Source organism: Lynx rufus, unplaced genomic scaffold (assembly GCF_022079265.1).
Source record: "Lynx rufus isolate CCGP_SWC_20201006 ecotype Redwood Valley unplaced genomic scaffold, mLynRuf1.p SCAF_14, whole genome shotgun sequence".
Taxonomy (NCBI): domain Eukaryota; kingdom Metazoa; phylum Chordata; class Mammalia; order Carnivora; family Felidae; genus Lynx; species Lynx rufus.
In genome coordinates, this window is record NW_025814828.1 from 59,647,954 (window position 1) to 59,665,877 (window position 17,924).

General features: G+C 37.1%; 1 protein-coding gene across 2 annotated transcripts in view; it reads left to right on the forward strand.

Annotated features, from left to right (window-relative positions):
- DIAPH2 (diaphanous related formin 2) overlaps positions 1–17,924 on the forward strand; it is a 1,004,420-nt gene that overhangs the window by 220,170 nt on the left and 766,326 nt on the right. For both annotated transcript variants that reach the window (XM_047076289.1, XM_047076288.1), the window contains exons 6-7: positions 4,961–5,035; positions 5,116–5,185. In XM_047076289.1, coding sequence (XP_046932245.1) covers positions 4,961–5,035; positions 5,116–5,185 — 145 coding nt within the window. The remainder of the gene's footprint in view (positions 1–4,960; positions 5,036–5,115; positions 5,186–17,924) is intronic.

Consider the following 17,924-nt stretch of genomic DNA (forward strand, 5'->3'; position numbering starts at 1 on the left):
ACAACTAAAATATGGTAGAGATGGGATTGGACCCTACATCTGTCTTTTTCTAAAACTGACGCGTTTAAACATGCCACCATGTGATCTCAGAATATTCCATTGATGGTTGGTGGGATATTTTCCTGATCTTTGAACGGGGGATCTTAAACTTGGGGAAAGGTTTTTAATTTTTCACTTCTTGAGCAAAGAACCAGATGCTGGACTCCCTGATGGATATAGCCAAGCCTTTTATACTTAAGTTCAGAAGATACTGCCCTATTGTGGGTTTATTCTCTTGCTCCCTAGGTAAACATCCTGGTTTCTTTTTCAGTCTTCAGATCTAATCCTGGCCTCTTGCTTACTTATAAATGAATCTTTCTGACTGATCTTTCTTTTGTTTTTGTTTGGTGGTTTATTTGTTCCACCTGGTACCCTTGCAGGTAGTGGCCACAAACATCAACTTAGATGTACAGTATGTCAAGACAACTCTTTGACTTAGGTGACTTAATAACATAAAATAACCAATATATTAATACTTGAAAAGACTGTAAACTATATAGCTTATCCAAAGGGGGGAAAAAAGTGTACGCTACATTCTGGCCCTATTCTTTTCAATGAGCTGCCTTACCTAAATCTTAATTGGAAGTTTTAGTTGGGTTCTCCAGATATCTTTCCTTAACAATATTTAGTAGATTTCTTATAAAGCTTAGGACTTTAAAAGACAATAAAAGCATGGTCTGAAAAGTACTTATAACACCTAAATGAATGAAGTAAGCTGTTAAATAAAGCAAAGCACATGTTTGTGTGTCTAGACATAGATATAATATAGATATGAGATATGTAGATATAGATATAAGCTGTGTACACACGTGTGTACACACACACACACACACACACGTATAGACATAAGCTCAATGCAGATGTTGTTATAGAAAATTATCTTCTGTTCCTGTTAGTAATTTCTAATGGCATGATTGAAATAAACATGGGCTTTGGAGTTAGACCTGGGTGTGAGCCCTAGAACTGATACTTGTTGAGTGATGTTTGGAAAGTTACTTAACTACTTTGCTTCTCATTTTATCTGAAAACAAGTTTCATAATGGCTAAAGTTTAAAAATATTTGACAGTGTGAAAAGTTGGGAAGGATTCTGAGCAAATGGAGCTGTTACACTTTGCTAAAGGAATGCCAAATAGGATAGCCACTTTGGAAAGCAGTTTCTTGAAAAGTGTAACATATACTTACCATGAGACCCAGCAATTCTACCCCAATTACTTTCCCAAGAAAAATTATGGATATTTATAGAGGTTTTATTCATAATCATTAAAGCCTGGAAAAAACCAAGATACTCATCAACTGATTAATAGATTAAAAAACAACGGTATATCCATACAATAAGAAGGGATGGACCACTGATAAATGCAACAAAATGGTTGAATATCATAATATTTATGCTAAATGAGAAAAGCCAGACACAAAACCTGCATACTTTATAATTCCATTTCTAATGACATTCTAGAAAAAGCAAAACTAGGGTTACATAGCAGATAAGTGTTTCCAGGGGGCTGGGAGTTTGGAAAAGGGATTGGCTTTGAAAAGGAATAATGGAGTATTTTGGAGTGATGAAGATGTTGTGTATCTTTTTTGTATTGGAGTTTGCATGATTATGCATTTGTCAAAATGATTTATTATATTGTATGTAAATCTTCAGTAAAAATGAAAGGGAAAAAACCTTATGTTTCAGAGTGGTTATGGGAATTATAAGAGATCATTCTCTTTCCCCATTTTTTATTCTGTTTGGTTCTTCATTATCCTCTGCTGCTTCTATGTTTCTTTTATAAATAAGGTGTCTGTGATAAATTACAATTTCTTATCTCAGGACTGAGATACTACTGAAAATTTATGTATATATCTGTCTTTATTTGCAATCTCTGAGGCAGATTTTAAATAGAGTCATCAACTGTGTATTTATACCTCTAGATATTCCAATTAGTATGGAGTAACTCAGAGCTGAAATTTGCATACTGTGAAAAATGTACCAAATATACTTGCTTGGACTGAATCTCTGTCCTGTGGCAGTGGGAATTCACAGTATGGTTGAGGGGGTGTATAAAGCAATCTTGAATTTTGAGCCTGAGTCTTGCTTGAGAAAGGCAGTGTTCTATGTCAGTGGTTCTCAAAATTGAGCATCAGAATCACCTAGAGGTTTAGTTAAAACACGGATTGCTGGGCCCCATCCCCAGAGTTACTGATTTGGTGGGTCTGGGGTGGGGCCCACAGATTTGTATTTTTTACAAGTTCCCAGCTGATGTTGATGCTGCTGCTGGTTTGGGGCACGTACCTTGAGAACCACTGATTTATAGTTACTTCAGGTGTAGTAGTATCAGGATTCTTGCCGATGTATAGTAGCCAACATTTTGTTTTTAAACTGCTTCATCATTTCATGGCCACTTTTGTATTTGATAAAATCAATATATTTATAGAGAGAGGGAGAGAAAGAGAGAAAGAAAAAGAAAAAACAGCATTTGGCTAAAGGCCACAAAGTGTTTAGTGCCTGAAAGAGCAATGATGCTGGCAAGAGAAAAAGAAAAAAAAAGATATGTTTAGCTGCATTCCCTTCCTTTTAACTTGTCGAGTGTCATCATGCTACATAATTATTTTATCCCTCTAGTATCAGGCTCCTTTTGGACTCCTATTCTGTCTACTTTAAAAGTCTTGAATATTCTAACTAGGCCTCCACTGCCCATTGGCCTAAAATATTCTGTTAAGACTTTTCACTGCCTAGTTTTTAATAAATGGGCCCTGCATCCTCACACTTAGGTTTCATGAGTATCCTATTTTTTTCAGACCAATAGTAATTTCCACTGAGTGAAACCAAAGTACCATAAACCGCACAATTTGAAGAAGTCTGGGATGTGTGGGTGACTGATGTTAAGTGACCAGATATAAGTAATGTTCTTATACCAAACACTTTCCTAATCCAAGAAAAAAGTAACCAATAATTTTAGAAGTACTGGGTGTGAAAAGAATATGAGTAAAATTTAGAATCTTGAAAAGTAATTTATAAGTATTAAATTTAAGGAAATCATAGATTATTTTATCTTCCTAAATGCCAAAGGAGATACCAAGGGCTGGGTATATAAATTTGTTCAGAATTTCTATTACTTTAAGTTTTCTATAAGGGTATATTGTGCTGTAATATCTGCTGATATATTATTCTTAGAGCTGATGTCATTTTATTTTTCCACCACCACCCCACTGATTAGGGAGAGTCTTTAGAGAAAATGGCTCATTGTACTGATTGATTACATGCCTCAAATGAACAGTAGCTTGCTGCCAATTATCATTACAATGCCATATTGATTTTTTCTCATTTTCACTATGGAAATTAAAACAATTTGTTTAAAATGAACTTCCATATACATTGTGGATGTGATTGGTTCTGAATATTTGAGGCTAGATCAGAATATTGGGTCAAGGGACTTGAAATGTGTTGGGTAGTACAGAGGAAATTTTTGGACATATGACTGCTGATTAAGTGCAATCTAATCTTGCATTTTGTAAACTGAATAAAAGAATGATGCTGCAGAGACCCTAGTTGGGAGACTCCTGTCACATTAAAGAAAAGGTAACTAGGGCTAAACTAGAATGTTATCAGACACAATGAAAAGGAGGGGAGGGGAAATATATGGGAGTCATTCTACAAGTAGCATATTCATGACTGGATGACAGAAAGTCAAACCAAGCTGTACATGATCAGTCTTCCAGCCTTTTACCACACATGGGGCTTCATTTGCTGCCATTCTTCCAAGACTTGTTATTCAGCTGCAGCCACATGGGTCTCCTCACAATTACTGGAATACTCAAAGCATACTAGCTACCTCCTCAGGACTTGATTTGTCCTTCATCCTTCTACTGTGAAAGTCCTCATTTCTTTGAAGACTCTGCTCAAATGCCACCTAATCAAACAATCTTTCCCTGACAACACATTAAAAAAATCACATCCTGGGGTGCCTGGGTGGCTCAGTCAGTTAAGCATCCGACTTTGGCTTAGGTCATGATCTCACGGTTTGTGGGTTCAAGTCCCACGCAGGCTCTGTGCTGACAGCTCAGAGCCTGGAGCCTGCTTCGGATTCTGTGTCTCCCTCTCTCTCTGCCCCTCCCCCGCTCATACTCAGTCTCTCTCTCTCCAAGAGAAATAAATATTAAAATTTAAATATAAATAAATAAATGCTTTATAGCTTGATGGCAGTGCATATGAAACATTTGCATTCTGTGTATCTCAAAAATAAATAAAAACATTAAAAAATATTTAAAAATAAATCACATCCTGGCATTCATTATTCCTTTTACCAAAGTTGATTTTTCTTCATAGCTCCAAACTACTGACATTTTATTATATACTTGTTTATCTGTTTATCATGTCTCCTTCTTTTTTGATAGTAAGCTACATGAGGGTAAAGGCTTAGTTTTCTTGCCTGTTATATCTCTATCACCCAGACCATGCCTGGTGCTTAGTAGGTACTCAATAAATATTTGTGGAATGAATGAAAAGAATAAATACAAAGGTGAAAGAGATGGAGATCAAAAAATTATGCCAGTATTTCAAGTTTGAAGGATTCAAAGAATAGCAGTGTTATTAACAGAGTATGGAAGAGTGGAAGAAGAGTTGATTTAGGGTAACAGAGATACAGGGGAAGATCAATTTGGCTTATATATGCCGACTTCAGTATCTGATGCTGGTGAAACAACCAAGGCATTACTGTGGAATAGGCAATCTAAAATGTGAAGAGAAGTCTGGCATTGAGGTAAAGATCTCTGAATCATCTTCATAGAGTCAATACTTATAGCAATGGAAGTAGAAAAAAAATGACAAGTGTTATAAGACAGGATTATCAGATTTAAAAATCAAAATTTCATTTTGGATATTTAATGTTTTAAATATATAAATTATTTATACACATTTTTTTGATCATTTTATAGCTGGGTTAACAACTTTAGCCATGAAGGTCTCGGACTCTTATTGGATGTGCTGGAAAAGCTTCTGGACAAGAAACAGTAAGAATAAACATGAAAAAAAATCACCAAAGCGGAAATTTTTGAGCACAGTGTAACCTGTTTATTTCCCCTTTATTCAGGCAAGAAAACATAGACAAGAAGAATCAGTATAAACTTATTCAGTGCCTCAAAGCATTCATGAATAATAAGGTAAGTAGTATTTATTTCTGCCTGTGACAAAAGGTGAGAACTTGCCCAACAGTATATGGAAGTATGAAACTGACAAAATAGTAGGTGCTTATTCAGTTGTCAAAGGGTCTTTATGGTGCAAATCATAATAAGCTTCATTGAAATATATTTAAAAATATACTTTGCTTCACAAAATATTTACTGGTAGTTTTTTACAATTATGGAAACATAAATCTGTTCCCAAATTATATATATATTTTTTCTTTTATGGTTAAATGCTATGTGTTGAATACCAGTTTTTACAGAATTTTTATTCCATTGAAAAGGAAAATCCAAAAGTATGGTTTGACTTGTGTGCTAAGAACCAGCAAAAAAGAACTTGTTTGCAATGGTGAAGATTTCTCTTCTTTGTTCAATTAATGTTAGTGAATTAATATACATAAAAGACATTTTAGGAAGATGGGAAGGTTTTTTTGTATATGTATAGCAGTTGCAATATCAGGGACTTTACAAATTCTAGACAAGGGTTTTTTTGTAACAGTAATCTTTGTACAGGTTATGAAGTTATAGTTATTTTTTCTATAAACTTTTTTGTTACTGTATTAGATTTGCTCTATATTCCTATAAGTAAAATACCACTAATTAATTAATTGTATAATTCTCTTTAGATGGTGTTTTTGATAATCTCAAGATATTTAATAGAAATAATTATAACAGTAACCAAAAACTGCACAAATGTGTAGCTATTACTATAATATAAATGTATAGCTATTAATAACTAATGCTATAAGATTCTTTAATCTGTAGTCTTTCTTAAACATATGGGATTATATATGATTATATATGTATATATTATGCACACATGTTAACAGGAAAGAACATCTGACATGTGTAGAAGATACTTGCTAGTTGACGTAAGACTGCTGTATAGACTATAATAATTGTTCTGTTCCTGGAAGTCTCTTTCAGAAAGATTTCTATCAGCATTAATACAGAATTTCACAACTTTTGTACCCTTACTGTTTTGCAACAGATTTGTGCAGATTCTAGTCTCTTAACAAGACAGCACTAATGAACCTTGCATCTCTACAAATCAAGATGAATCTCTTTATTCAATTGAGAGAAACAAAGAAATAATAGAACAAAAACAGTACTAGAAATTGGGAGATATAGTACATGATTTACCAATAAGTTGAGTGGCATTTAAAAAATCATTTGAATTCTCTGGCTATCAATCCCCTCATCTGTAAAATTAGTTGTAGAACCCTTAGTTTTAAATTCTTATTGACTCGCATTGTCAACTCTCACAGATTCCCAGGATACTAAATAACTGTAATCAGGGTAGCAACTAGATAAATTCATAGTAGTGAGATTTTCTGTAGAGCCTTTTCCCACAAGGCATTAGTTGTTATGTCAAAACATAATTACTTATTACTTAAGGAGTTTGGCAGTTTTAAAAAACATGATGGTTTGACTTAGATTATTCTAAACTAACGTCAAGTTTTAGTTAGGACATTTTAATAACTTGCATATAAATGCTTAGGAAATGAATAAATGGTGGATCTTTTAAATTATAGGCATGTGAAACAATAGGTGTAAAGTACATATTCAAAATAAAAATATATGTATATGTTATATCCACTCCATGTGGAATAAATTATCATAGTCAAAGCATGACACTTGCATCTGAAATGACTTAAATTTCACATTTGTTGGACCCAAGAAGTTTAGATAGCTTTCTTCAACAACTCTTTTCCTTTATACAAAACATGTAATGATAGGACCATAATAGGATAAAAAAGTAACCCATTACCTCTTAGCTTCCATTACTGTCATATTGCTCTTAAGTTTAGAGTGATGATTTCTTTTTTCCTCACATTTTTATTTAAATTCTAGTAGGTTAACATACAGTGCAATATTAGTTTCAGGAGTAGAATTCAGTGATTCATCACTTACACCTAGTGCTCAGCACCTAGTCCTCATCATAGCAAGGGCCCTCAACATTACCCATGACTCACCTAGCTCATTGCCACCCACCTCCCTCTATCAACCCTCAGTTTATTCTCTATCTTTAAGAGTTTCTCATGGTTTGTTTTGCTCTCTCTTTTACCCCCTCCCATATGTTCATCTGGTTTGTTTCTTAAGTTCCATATGAGTGAAATCATATGGTATTTATCTTTCTCTGACTGATTTTGCTTAGCATAATGCACTCTAGCTCTATCCATGTCATTGCGAATGGTAATATTTCATTCTTTTTGATGGCTGAGTAATCTTCCATTGTATATATATAACACCTCTTCTTTTTTTTTATATATGAAGTTTATTGACAAATTGGTTTCCATACAACACCCAGTGCTCATCCCAAAAGGTGCCCTCCTCAATACCCATCACCCACCCGCCCCTCCCTCCCACCCCCCATCAACCCTCAGTTTGTTCTCAGTTTTTAACAGTCTCTTATGCTTTGGCTCTCTCCCACTCTAACGTCCTTTTTTTTTTTTTTTTTCCTTCCCCTCCCCCATGGGTTCCTGTTAAGTTTCTCAGGATCCACATAAGAGTGAAACCATATGGTATCTGTCTTTCTCTGTATGGCTTATTTCACTTAGCATCACACTCTCCAGTTCCATCCACGTTGCTACAAAAGGCCATATTTCATTTTTTCTCATTGCCACGTAGTATTCCATTGTGTATATAAACCACAATTTCTTTATCCATTCATCAGTTGATGGACATTTAGGCTCTTTCCATAATTTGGCTATTGTTGAGAGTGCTGCTATGAACATTGGGGTACAAGTGCCCCTATGCATCAGTACTCCTGTATCCCTTGGGTAAATTCCTAGCAGTGCTATTGCTGGGTCATAGGGTAGGTCTATTTTTAATTTTCTGAGGAACCTCCACACTGCTTTCCAGAGCGGCTGCACCAATTTGCATTCCCACCAACAGTGCAAGAGGGTTCCCGTTTCTCCACATCCTCTCCAGCATCTATAGTCTCCTGATTTGTTCATTTTGGCCACTCTGACTGGCGTGAGGTGATACCTGAGTGTGGTTTTGATTTGTATTTCCCTGATAAGGAGCGACGCTGAACATCTTTTCATGTGCCTGTTGGCCATCTGGATGTCTTCTTTAGAGAAGTGTCTATTCATGTTTTCTGCCCATTTCTTCACTGGGTTATTTGTTTTTCGGGTGTGGAGTTTGGTGAGCTCTTTATAGATTTTAGATACTAGCCCTTTGTCCGATATGTCATTTGCAAATATCTTTTCCCATTCCGTTGGTTGCCTTTTAGTTTTGTTGGTTGTTTCCTTTGCTGTGCAGAAGCTTTTTATCTTCATAAGGTCCCAGTAGTTCATTTTTGCTTTTAATTCCCTTGCCTTTGGGGATGTGTCGAGTAAGAGATTGCTACGGCTGAGGTCAGAGAGGTCTTTTCCTGCTTTCTCCTCTAAGGTTCTGATGGTTTCCTGTCTCACATTTAGGTCCTTTATCCATTTTGAGTTTATTTTTGTAAATGGTGTGAGAAAGTGGTCTAGTTTCAACCTTCTGCATGTTGCTGTCCAGGTCTCCCAGCACCATTTGTTAAAGAGGCTGTCTTTTTTCCATTGGATGTTCTTTCCTGCTTTGTCAAAGATGAGTTGGCCAGACGTTTGTGGGTCTAGTTCTGGGGTTTCTATTCTATTCCATTGGTCTGTGTGTCTGTTTTTGTGCCAATACCATGCTGTCTTGATGATGACAGCTTTGTAGTAGAGGCTAAAGTCTGGGATTGTGATGCCTCCTGCTTTGGTCTTCTTCTTCAAAATTCCTTTGGCTATTCGGGGCCTTTTGTGGTTCCATATGAATTTTAGGATTGCTTGTTCTAGTTTCGAGAAGAATGCTGGTGCAATTTTGATTGGGATTGCATTGAATGTGTAGATAGCTTTGGGTAGTATTGACATTTTGACAATATTTATTTTTCCAATCCATGAGCAGGGAATGTCTTTCCATTTCTTTAAATCTTCTTCAATTACCTTCATAAGCTTTCTATAGTTTTCAGCTTACAGATCCTTTACATCTTTGGTTAGATTTATTCCTAGGTATTTTATGCTTCTTGGTGCAATTGTGAATGGGATCAGTTTCTTTATTTGTCTTTCTGTTGCTTCATTGTTAGTGTATAAGAATGCAACTGATTTCTGTCCATTGATTTTGTATCCTGCAACTTTGCTGAATTCATGTATCAGTTCTAGCAGACTTTTGGTGGAGTCTATCGGATTTTCCATGTATAATATCATGTCATCTGCAAAAAGCGAAAGCTTGACTTCATCTTTGCCAATTTTGATGCCTTTGATTTCCTTTGTTGTCTGATTGCTGATGCTAGAACTTCCAGCACTATGTTAAACAACAGCGGTGAGAGTGGGCATCCCTGTCGTGTTCCTGATCTCAGGGAAAAAGCTCTCAGTTTTTCCCCGTTGAGGATGATGTTAGCTGTGGGCTTTTCATAAATGGCTTTTATGATCTTTAAGTATGTTCCTTCTATCCCGACTTTCTCAAGGGTTTTTATTAAGAAAGGGTGCTGGATTTTGTCAAAGGCCTTTTCTGCATCGATGGACAGGATCATATGGTTCTTCTCTTTTTTTTTGTTAATGTGATGTATCACGTTGATTGATTTGCGAATGTTGAACCAGCCCTGCATCCCAGGAATGAATCCCACTTGATCATGGTGAATAATTCTTTTTATATGCTGTTGAATTCGATTTGCTAGTATCTTATTGAGAATTTTTGCATCCATATTCATCAGGGATATTGGCCTGTAGTTCTCTTTTTTTACTGGGTCTCTGTCTGGTTTAGGAATCAAAGGAATACTGGCTTCATAGAATGAGTCTGGAAGTTTTCCTTCCCTTTCTATTTCTTGGAATAGCTTGAGAAGGATAGGTATTATCTCTGCTTTAAACGTCTGGTAGAACTCCCCTGGGAAGCCATCTCGTCCTGGACTCTTATTTGTTGGGAGATTTTTGATAACTGATTCAATTTCTTCGCTGGTTATGGGTCTGTTCAAGCTTTCTATTTCCTCCTGATTGAGTTTTGGAAGAGTGTGGGTGTTCAGGAATTTGTCCATTTCTTCCAGGTTGTCCAATTTGTTGGCATATAATTTTTCATAGTATTCCCTGATAATTGTTTGTATCTGTGAGGGATTGGTTGTAATAATTCCATTTTCATTCATGATTTTATCTATTTGGGTCATCTCCCTTTTCTTTTTGAGAAGCCTGGCTAGAGGTTTGTCAATGTTGTTTATTTTTTCAAAAAACCAACTCTTGGTTTCGTTGATCTGCTCTACAGTTTTTTTAGATTCTATATTGTTTATTTCTGCTCTGATCTTTATTATTTCTCTTCTTCTGCTGGGTTTAGGCTGCCTTTGCTGTTCTGCTTCTAGTTCCTTTAGGTGTGCTGTTAGATTTTGTATGTGGGATTTTTCTTGTTTCTTGAGATAGGCCTGGATTGCAATGTATTTTCCTCTCAGGACTGCCTTCGCTGCGTCCCAAAGCGTTTGGATTGTTGTATTTTCATTTTCGTTTGTTTCCATATATTTTTTGATTTCTTCTCTAATTGCCTGGTTGACCCACTCATTCGTTAGTAGGGTGTTCGTTAACCTCCATGCTTTTGGAGGTTTTCCAGACTTTTTCCTGTGGTTGATTTCAAGCTTCATAGCATTGTGGTCTGAAAGTATGCAAGGTATAATGTCAATTCTTATAAACTTATGAAGGGCTGTTTTGTGACCCAGTATATGATCTATCTTGGAGAATGTTCCATGTGCACTCGAGAAGAAAGTATATTCTGTTGCTTTGGGATGCAGAGTTCTAAATATATCTGTCAAGTCCATCTGATCCAATGTCTCATTCAGGGCCCTTGTTTCTTTATTGACCGTGTGTCTAGATGATCTATCCATTTCTGTAAGTGGGGTGTTAAAGTCCCCAGCAATTACCACATTCTTATCAATAAGGTTGCTTCTGTTTATGAGTAATTGTTTTATATATTTGGGGGCTCCGGTATTTGGCGCATAGACATTTATAATTGTTAGCTCTTCCTGATGGATAGACCCTGTAACTATTATATAATGTCCTTCTTCATCTCTTGTTACAGCCTTTAATTTAAAGTCTAGTTTGTCTGATATAAGTATGGCTACTCCAGCTTTCTTCTGGCTTCCAGTAGCATGATAAATAGTTCTCCATCCCCTCACTCTGAATCTAAAGGTGTCCTCAGGTCTAAAATGAGTCTCTTGTAGACAGCAAATAGATGGTTCTTGTTTTTTTTATCCATTCTGATACCCTATGTCTTTTGGTTGGCGCATTTAATCCATTTACATTCAGTGTTATTATAGAAAGATACGGGTTTAGAGTCATTGTGATGTCTGTATGTTTTATGCTTGTAGTGATGTCTCTGGTACTTTGTCTCACAGGGTCCCCCTTAGGATCTCTTGTAGGGCTGGTTTAGTGGTGACAAATTCCTTCAGTTTTTGTTTGTTTGGGAAGACCTTTATCTCTCCGTCTATTCTAAATGACAGACTTGCTGGATAAAGGATTCTCGGCTGCATATTTTTGCTGTCTAGCACCCTGAAAATCTCGTGCCAATTCTTTCTGGCCTGCCAAGTTTCAAAAGAGAGGTCAGTCACGAGTCTTATAGGTCTCCCTTTATATGTGAGGGCACGTTTACCCCTTGCTGCTTTCAGAATTTTCTCTTTATCCTTGTATTTTGCCAGTTTCACTATGATATGTCGTGCAGAAGATCGATTCAAGTTACGTCTGAAGGGAGTTCTCTGTGCCTCTTGGATTTCAATGCCTTTTTCCTTCCCCAGTTCAGGGAAGTTCTCAGCTATTATTTCTTCAAGTACCCCTTCAGCACCTTTCCCTCTCTCTTCCTCCTCTGGGATACCAATTATGCGTATATTATTTCTTTTTAGTGTATCACTTAGTTCTCTAATTTTCCCCTCATACTCCTGGATTTTTTTATCTCTCTTTTTCTCAGCTTCCTCTTTTTCCATAACTTTATCTTCTAGTTCACCTATTCTCTCCTCTGCCTCTTCAATCTGAGTCGTCATCGTTTCCATTTTGTTTTGCATTTCCTTTAAAGCGTTTTTCAGCTCCTTGTGACTGTTCCTTAGTCCCTTGATCTCTGTAGCAAGAGATTCTCTGCTGTCCTGTATGCTGTTTTCCAGCCCAGCGATTAATTTTATGACCATTATTCTAAATTCACTTTCTGTTATATTATTTAAATCCTTTTTGATCAGCTCATTGGCTGTTGTTATTTCCTGGAGATTCTTCTGAGGGGAATTCTTCCGCTTGGTCATTTTGGATAGTCCCTGGTGTGGTGAGGGCCTGCAGGGCACTTCCCCTGTGCTGTGGTGTATAACTGGAGTTGGTGGGCGGGGCCGCAGTCAGTCCTGATGTCTGCCCCCAGCCCACCGCTGGGGCCACAGTCAGACTGGTGTGTGCCTTCTCTTCCCCTCTCCTAGGGGCGGGATTCACTGTGGGGTGGCGTGGCCCGTCTGGGCTACTTGCACACTGCCAGGCTTGTGATGCTGGGGATCTGGCGTATTAGCTGGGGTGGGAAGGCAAGGTGCACGGCGGCAGGGGGGGCAGGCTTAGCTCGCTTCTCCTTAGGTGATCCACTTCAGGAGGGGCCCTGTGGCAGCCAGAGGGAGTCAGCTCCGCTGCCGGAGGTTTGGCTCTGCAGAAGCACAGTGTTGGGTGTTTGCGCGGAGCGAGCAATTTCCCTGGCCGGAACTGGTTCCCTTTGGGATTTTGGCTGGGGGATGGGCGGAGGAGATGGCGCTGGCGAGCGCCTTTGTTCCCCGCCAAAGTGAGCTCTGTTGTCCGGGGGCTCCGCAGCTCACCCTCCCTTTGTCCTCCAGCCTTCCCGCTTTCCGAGCAGAGCTGTTAACTTATGACCTCCCAGACGCTAAGTCGCGCTTGCTGTCGGAACACAGTCTGTCAGGCCCCTCCGCTTTTGCAAGCCGGACTCGGGGGCTCTGCTTGGCTGGCGAGCCGCCCCTCCGCCCCGGCTCCCTCCCGCCAGTCCGTGGAGCGCGCACCGCCTCGCCGCCCTTCCTACCCTCTTCCGTGGGCCTCTCGTCTGCACTTGGGTCTGGTGACTCTGTTCCGCTAATCCTCTGGCGGTTTTCTGGGTTATTTAGGCAGGTGTAGGTGGAATCTAAGTGTTCAGCAGGACGCGCGGTGAGCCCAGCGTCCTCCTACGCCGCCATCTTCCCAGAATCTCTAACACCTCTTCTTTATCCGTTCATCAGTCGATGGACATTTAGGCTCTTTCCATAATTTGACTATTGTTGATAGTGCTGCTATAGACATTGGGGGTGCATGCCCCCCTCCAAATCAATGTTTTTGTACCCTTTGGGTAAATACCTCTTATTGCAATTGCTGGATTTTAAGGTAATTCTAAGTTTAAAATTTTTGAGGAACCTCCATACTGTTTTCCAGAGTTGTTGCACCAAGTTTGCATTCCCACCAGCAGTGCAAGAGGGTTCCCCTTTCTCTGCATTCTCACCAACACCTGTTGTTTCTTGTGTTGTTAATCTTAGACATTCTAGGAGGTGTGAGGTGGTATCTCATTATGGTTTTGATTTGTATCTCCCTGATGATGAGAGATGTGGAACATCTTTTCTTCTTTCTGTCAACCATCTTGGTGTCTTCTTTGGACAAGTATCTATTCATGTCTTCTTTGGACAAGTGTCTATTCATATCTTCTGCCCATTTTTTCACAGGATTACTTGTTTTTTGGGTGTTGAGTTTGATAAGTACTTTATAGATTTTGTATACTAACCTTTTGTCAGATATGTCATTTGCAGATATCTTCTCCCATTCTGTAGGCTGCCTTTTATTTATTTATTGTTTTGATGGTTTCCTTTACTGTATAGAAGCTTTTTATCTTGATGAAGCCCTAATAGTTTATTTTTGCTTTTGTTTCCTTTGCATCCGGAGACATATCTAGTAAGAATTTGCTTTGAGTGAGGTCAAAAAGGTTGCTGCCTGTGTTCTCCTCTAGGATTCTGGTGGTTTCCTGTCTCACATTTAGGTATTTAATCCATTTTGAATTTATTTTTGTATATGGTATAAGAAAGTAGTGTAGTTTCATTATTCTCCATGTTGCTGTCCAGTTTTCCCAAAACCATTTGTTGAAGAGACTTTATTCCATTGGTTATTCTTTCCTTCTTTGTCAAAGATTAGTTGACCATATAGTTGTAGGTCCATTTCTGGCTTTTCTATTCTGTTCCACTGATCTATGTGTCTGTTTTGGTGTCAGTATCATACTCTCTTGATGACAATAACTTTATAATAGCTTCATATATAGCTTTCTATTTCTTTTGTCATCTTCAAGTTCTTTCATAATGTAGGTGTTTTATAGTTTTCAGAGTACAATTTTTTCTTTTTACTTCTTTGGTTAGGTTTATTCCTACGTATCTTACGGTTTCGACTATCCTGAATTTGTTTATCAGTTCTAGAAATTTTTTGATGGAGTCTTTCAGGTGTTCTACATAGAGTATCATGTGGTCTGCAAATAGTGAAATTTTGACATCTTCCTTGCTGAATTGGATTCATTTACTTCCTTTTGTTTTCTGATTGCTGAGGCTAGGACTTACAGTACTATGTCAAATAACAATGATGAGAGTGGACATCCCTGTCTTGTTCCGGACCTTAGAGAAAAAGCTCTCAGTAGATATTAGACACGGGTCTTTGTATATGGCCTTTATGATGTTGAGGTATATTCACTCAATTCGACTTTGTTGAGGTTTTTTATGAAGAATGGATGCTGTACTTTGTCAGATGCTTTATTTACATCTATTGAGAGGATCATATGGTTTGTATCCTTTCTTTTATTAATGTGTTTTATCACGTTCATTGATTTGCAAATATGGAACTAGCCCTGTAGCCCAGGAATAAATCCCGCTTGATCATGGTGAATAATTCCTTAATATACTGTTGGATTTGAATTGCTGGTATCTTGTTGAGAATTTTTTATCTAAGTTCCTCAGGGATATTTGACCTGTAATTTTCATTTTTAGTGGTGTTTGTCTGCTTTTGGAATCAAGGTAATGCTGCCCTCATAGAATGACCTTGGAAATTTTCCTTCCATTTCTATTTTTTGTGACAATTTAAGAATAGGCATTAACTCTTCTTTCAATATCTGGTAGAATTCCACTTTGAAGCTACCTGGCCCTGAACGTTTGTTTGTTGGGAGATTTGTGATTACTGATTCAATTTCTTTACTGGTTACTGGTCCATTCAAATTTTCTATTTCTTTCTGTTTCAGATTTTGTGATTAAATGTATCTAGGGATTCATCCATTTCTTCCAGATTGCCCAATTTGTTGGCATATAATTTTTATAATATTCTCTTATAATTGTTTGTATTTCTGTGGTGTTTGTTGTGATATCTCCTCTTTCATTTATTATTTTATTTGGGTCCTTTGTCTTTTTTTTTTTTGATAAGTATGGCTAGGGGTTTATCAATTTTATTAATTTTTTCAAAGAACCAGCTCCTGGTTTCATTGATCTGTTCCACTGATTTTTTGTTGTTGTTGTTTCTATATCACTTATTTCTGCTCTAATATGTTATTTCCTTTCTTTTGCTGGCTTTAGGCTTTATTTTATTTTCCTTTTCTAGCTCTTTTAGATTTAATGTTAGGTTGTATATTTGAGACCTTTCTGGCTTCTTAATATAGGCCTGTATTGCTATACTTCCCTCTTATGACTGCTTTGCTGCATCCCAAAAGTTTTGGACCATAGTGTTTTTATTTTCACTCGTTTTCTCTCTCTCTCTCTCTCTCTCTCTCTCTCTCTCTCTATATATATATATATATATATATATATATATACATACACATATATATATACACACACACACATATATATATACATATATGTATATATACGTGTATATATATATATATATATATAACTTCTTTAATTTCCTGGTTAACCCATTCATTCATTAGTAGGATGTTCTTTAACTTCCATGTATTTGTGGTCTTTCCAAATTTTTCTTGTGGTTGACTTTAAGTTTTATAGTGTTATGATCACAAAATATGCATGGCATGATCTCAATCTTTTTGTACTTGTTGAGGCCTGATTTATGACCCAGTGTGTGAACTATTCTGCAGAATGTTCCATGTGCACTCGATAAAAATGTGTATTCTGCTGCTCTATGATGAAATGTTCCAAATATGTCTGTTAAGTCCATCTGGTCCAGTTTGTCATTCAAAGCTATTGTTTCCATGTTGATTTTCTGCTTAGTGGATCTGTCCATTGTTGTGAGTGTTAAATACCCTAATATTAATGTATTATTATCAATGAGTTTCTTTGTGTTTGTTATTAATTGTTTTATATATGTGGGTGTTATGTTGGGAGCATAAATATTTACAATTGTTAGATCTTTTTATTGGATAGGCTGTTTTATCATGATATATTGCCCTTCTTTATCTCTTCTTACATTCTTTGGTTTAAAATCTAGTTTGTCTTGTATAACTATGGATACTTTGGCTTTCTTTTGATGTCCATTAGAATGACAAATGGTTCTCCATCCCCTCACTTTTAATCTGCAGCTGTCTTTAGGTCTAAAATGTGTCTCTTGTAGTCGCCAGATAGATGATTCTTGTTTTTTTTTTTTTTTCTTTTTATCGATTCTGATGCCCTATGTCTTTTGCTTGGAGTAATTAAACAATTTACTTTGAGAGTGTTTATTGATAGATATGAATATAGTGCCATTGTATTACTTGTAAAGCCAGTGTTTCTGGAGATTTTCTCTGTTCCTGTCTTTGGATAGTCTTTGTTGCTTTTGGTCTTTCTTTCCCACTCAAAGATTCTCCTTTAATATTTCTTACAAGGTTGGTTTAGTGATCAGATACTCCTTTAGTTTTTGTTTCTTTGGGACACTCTTTAGCCCTCCTATTCTGATTGACAGCCTTGTTGTACAAAGTATTCCACTTTAGCATGTTGAATATATCATGCCACTCCCTTCTGTCCTGATAGGTTTCTGTGGAGAGAACTGTCAGGAACCTGATTTATCTTCCCTTGTGGTTTAGGGCTTTATTTTCCCTTGTCTCTTTCAGCATTCGTTTCTTATCTCTTTATTTTGAAATTTTTACTATGGTATATCTTGGTGTTGACTGGCTTTTGTTGATTTTGATGGGAATTCTCTTTGCCTCTGTGATTTGCATGTCTTTTCTCACCGAGATTAGGGAGGTTTTCAGCTATAATTTGCTCAAGTCAACCTTCTGCCTCTTTTCCCCTCTCTTCTTCTTCTGTGACTCCTATGATACAAATGTTATTACACTTAATAGTGTTGCTGAGTTCCCTATGTCTACATTCTTGGTCCAATATTTTTCTTTCCCCCTTTTCAGCTTCATTATTTTCCATAATTTCATCTTCTAATCACTTATTTGTTCCTCTACTTCTTCCATCATCTGTTCAGTACGTCAGTCAGTTTTGCATTTCAGTTATAGCATTTTTTATTTCAACCTTACTAGTTTTTAGGTCTTGTATCTCTTTGGTAAAGGTCTCTGATTTCTTCTATGCTTTTCTCAAGCCCAGCTAGTATCCTTATGATTGTTGTTTTAAATTCTAGTTCATTCCCATTACTTTATCAATTTTGATTAGTTCCTTGGCTGTGACCTCTTTTTCTTTCTTTTGGGATGAATTACTCTGTCTTTGCATTTATTCTTGTCTCTGTCCTTTGTGCATTAGGAAATCCTGTTCCTAGTCCTATTTTTACTAGAGCTGAAGCTTTGC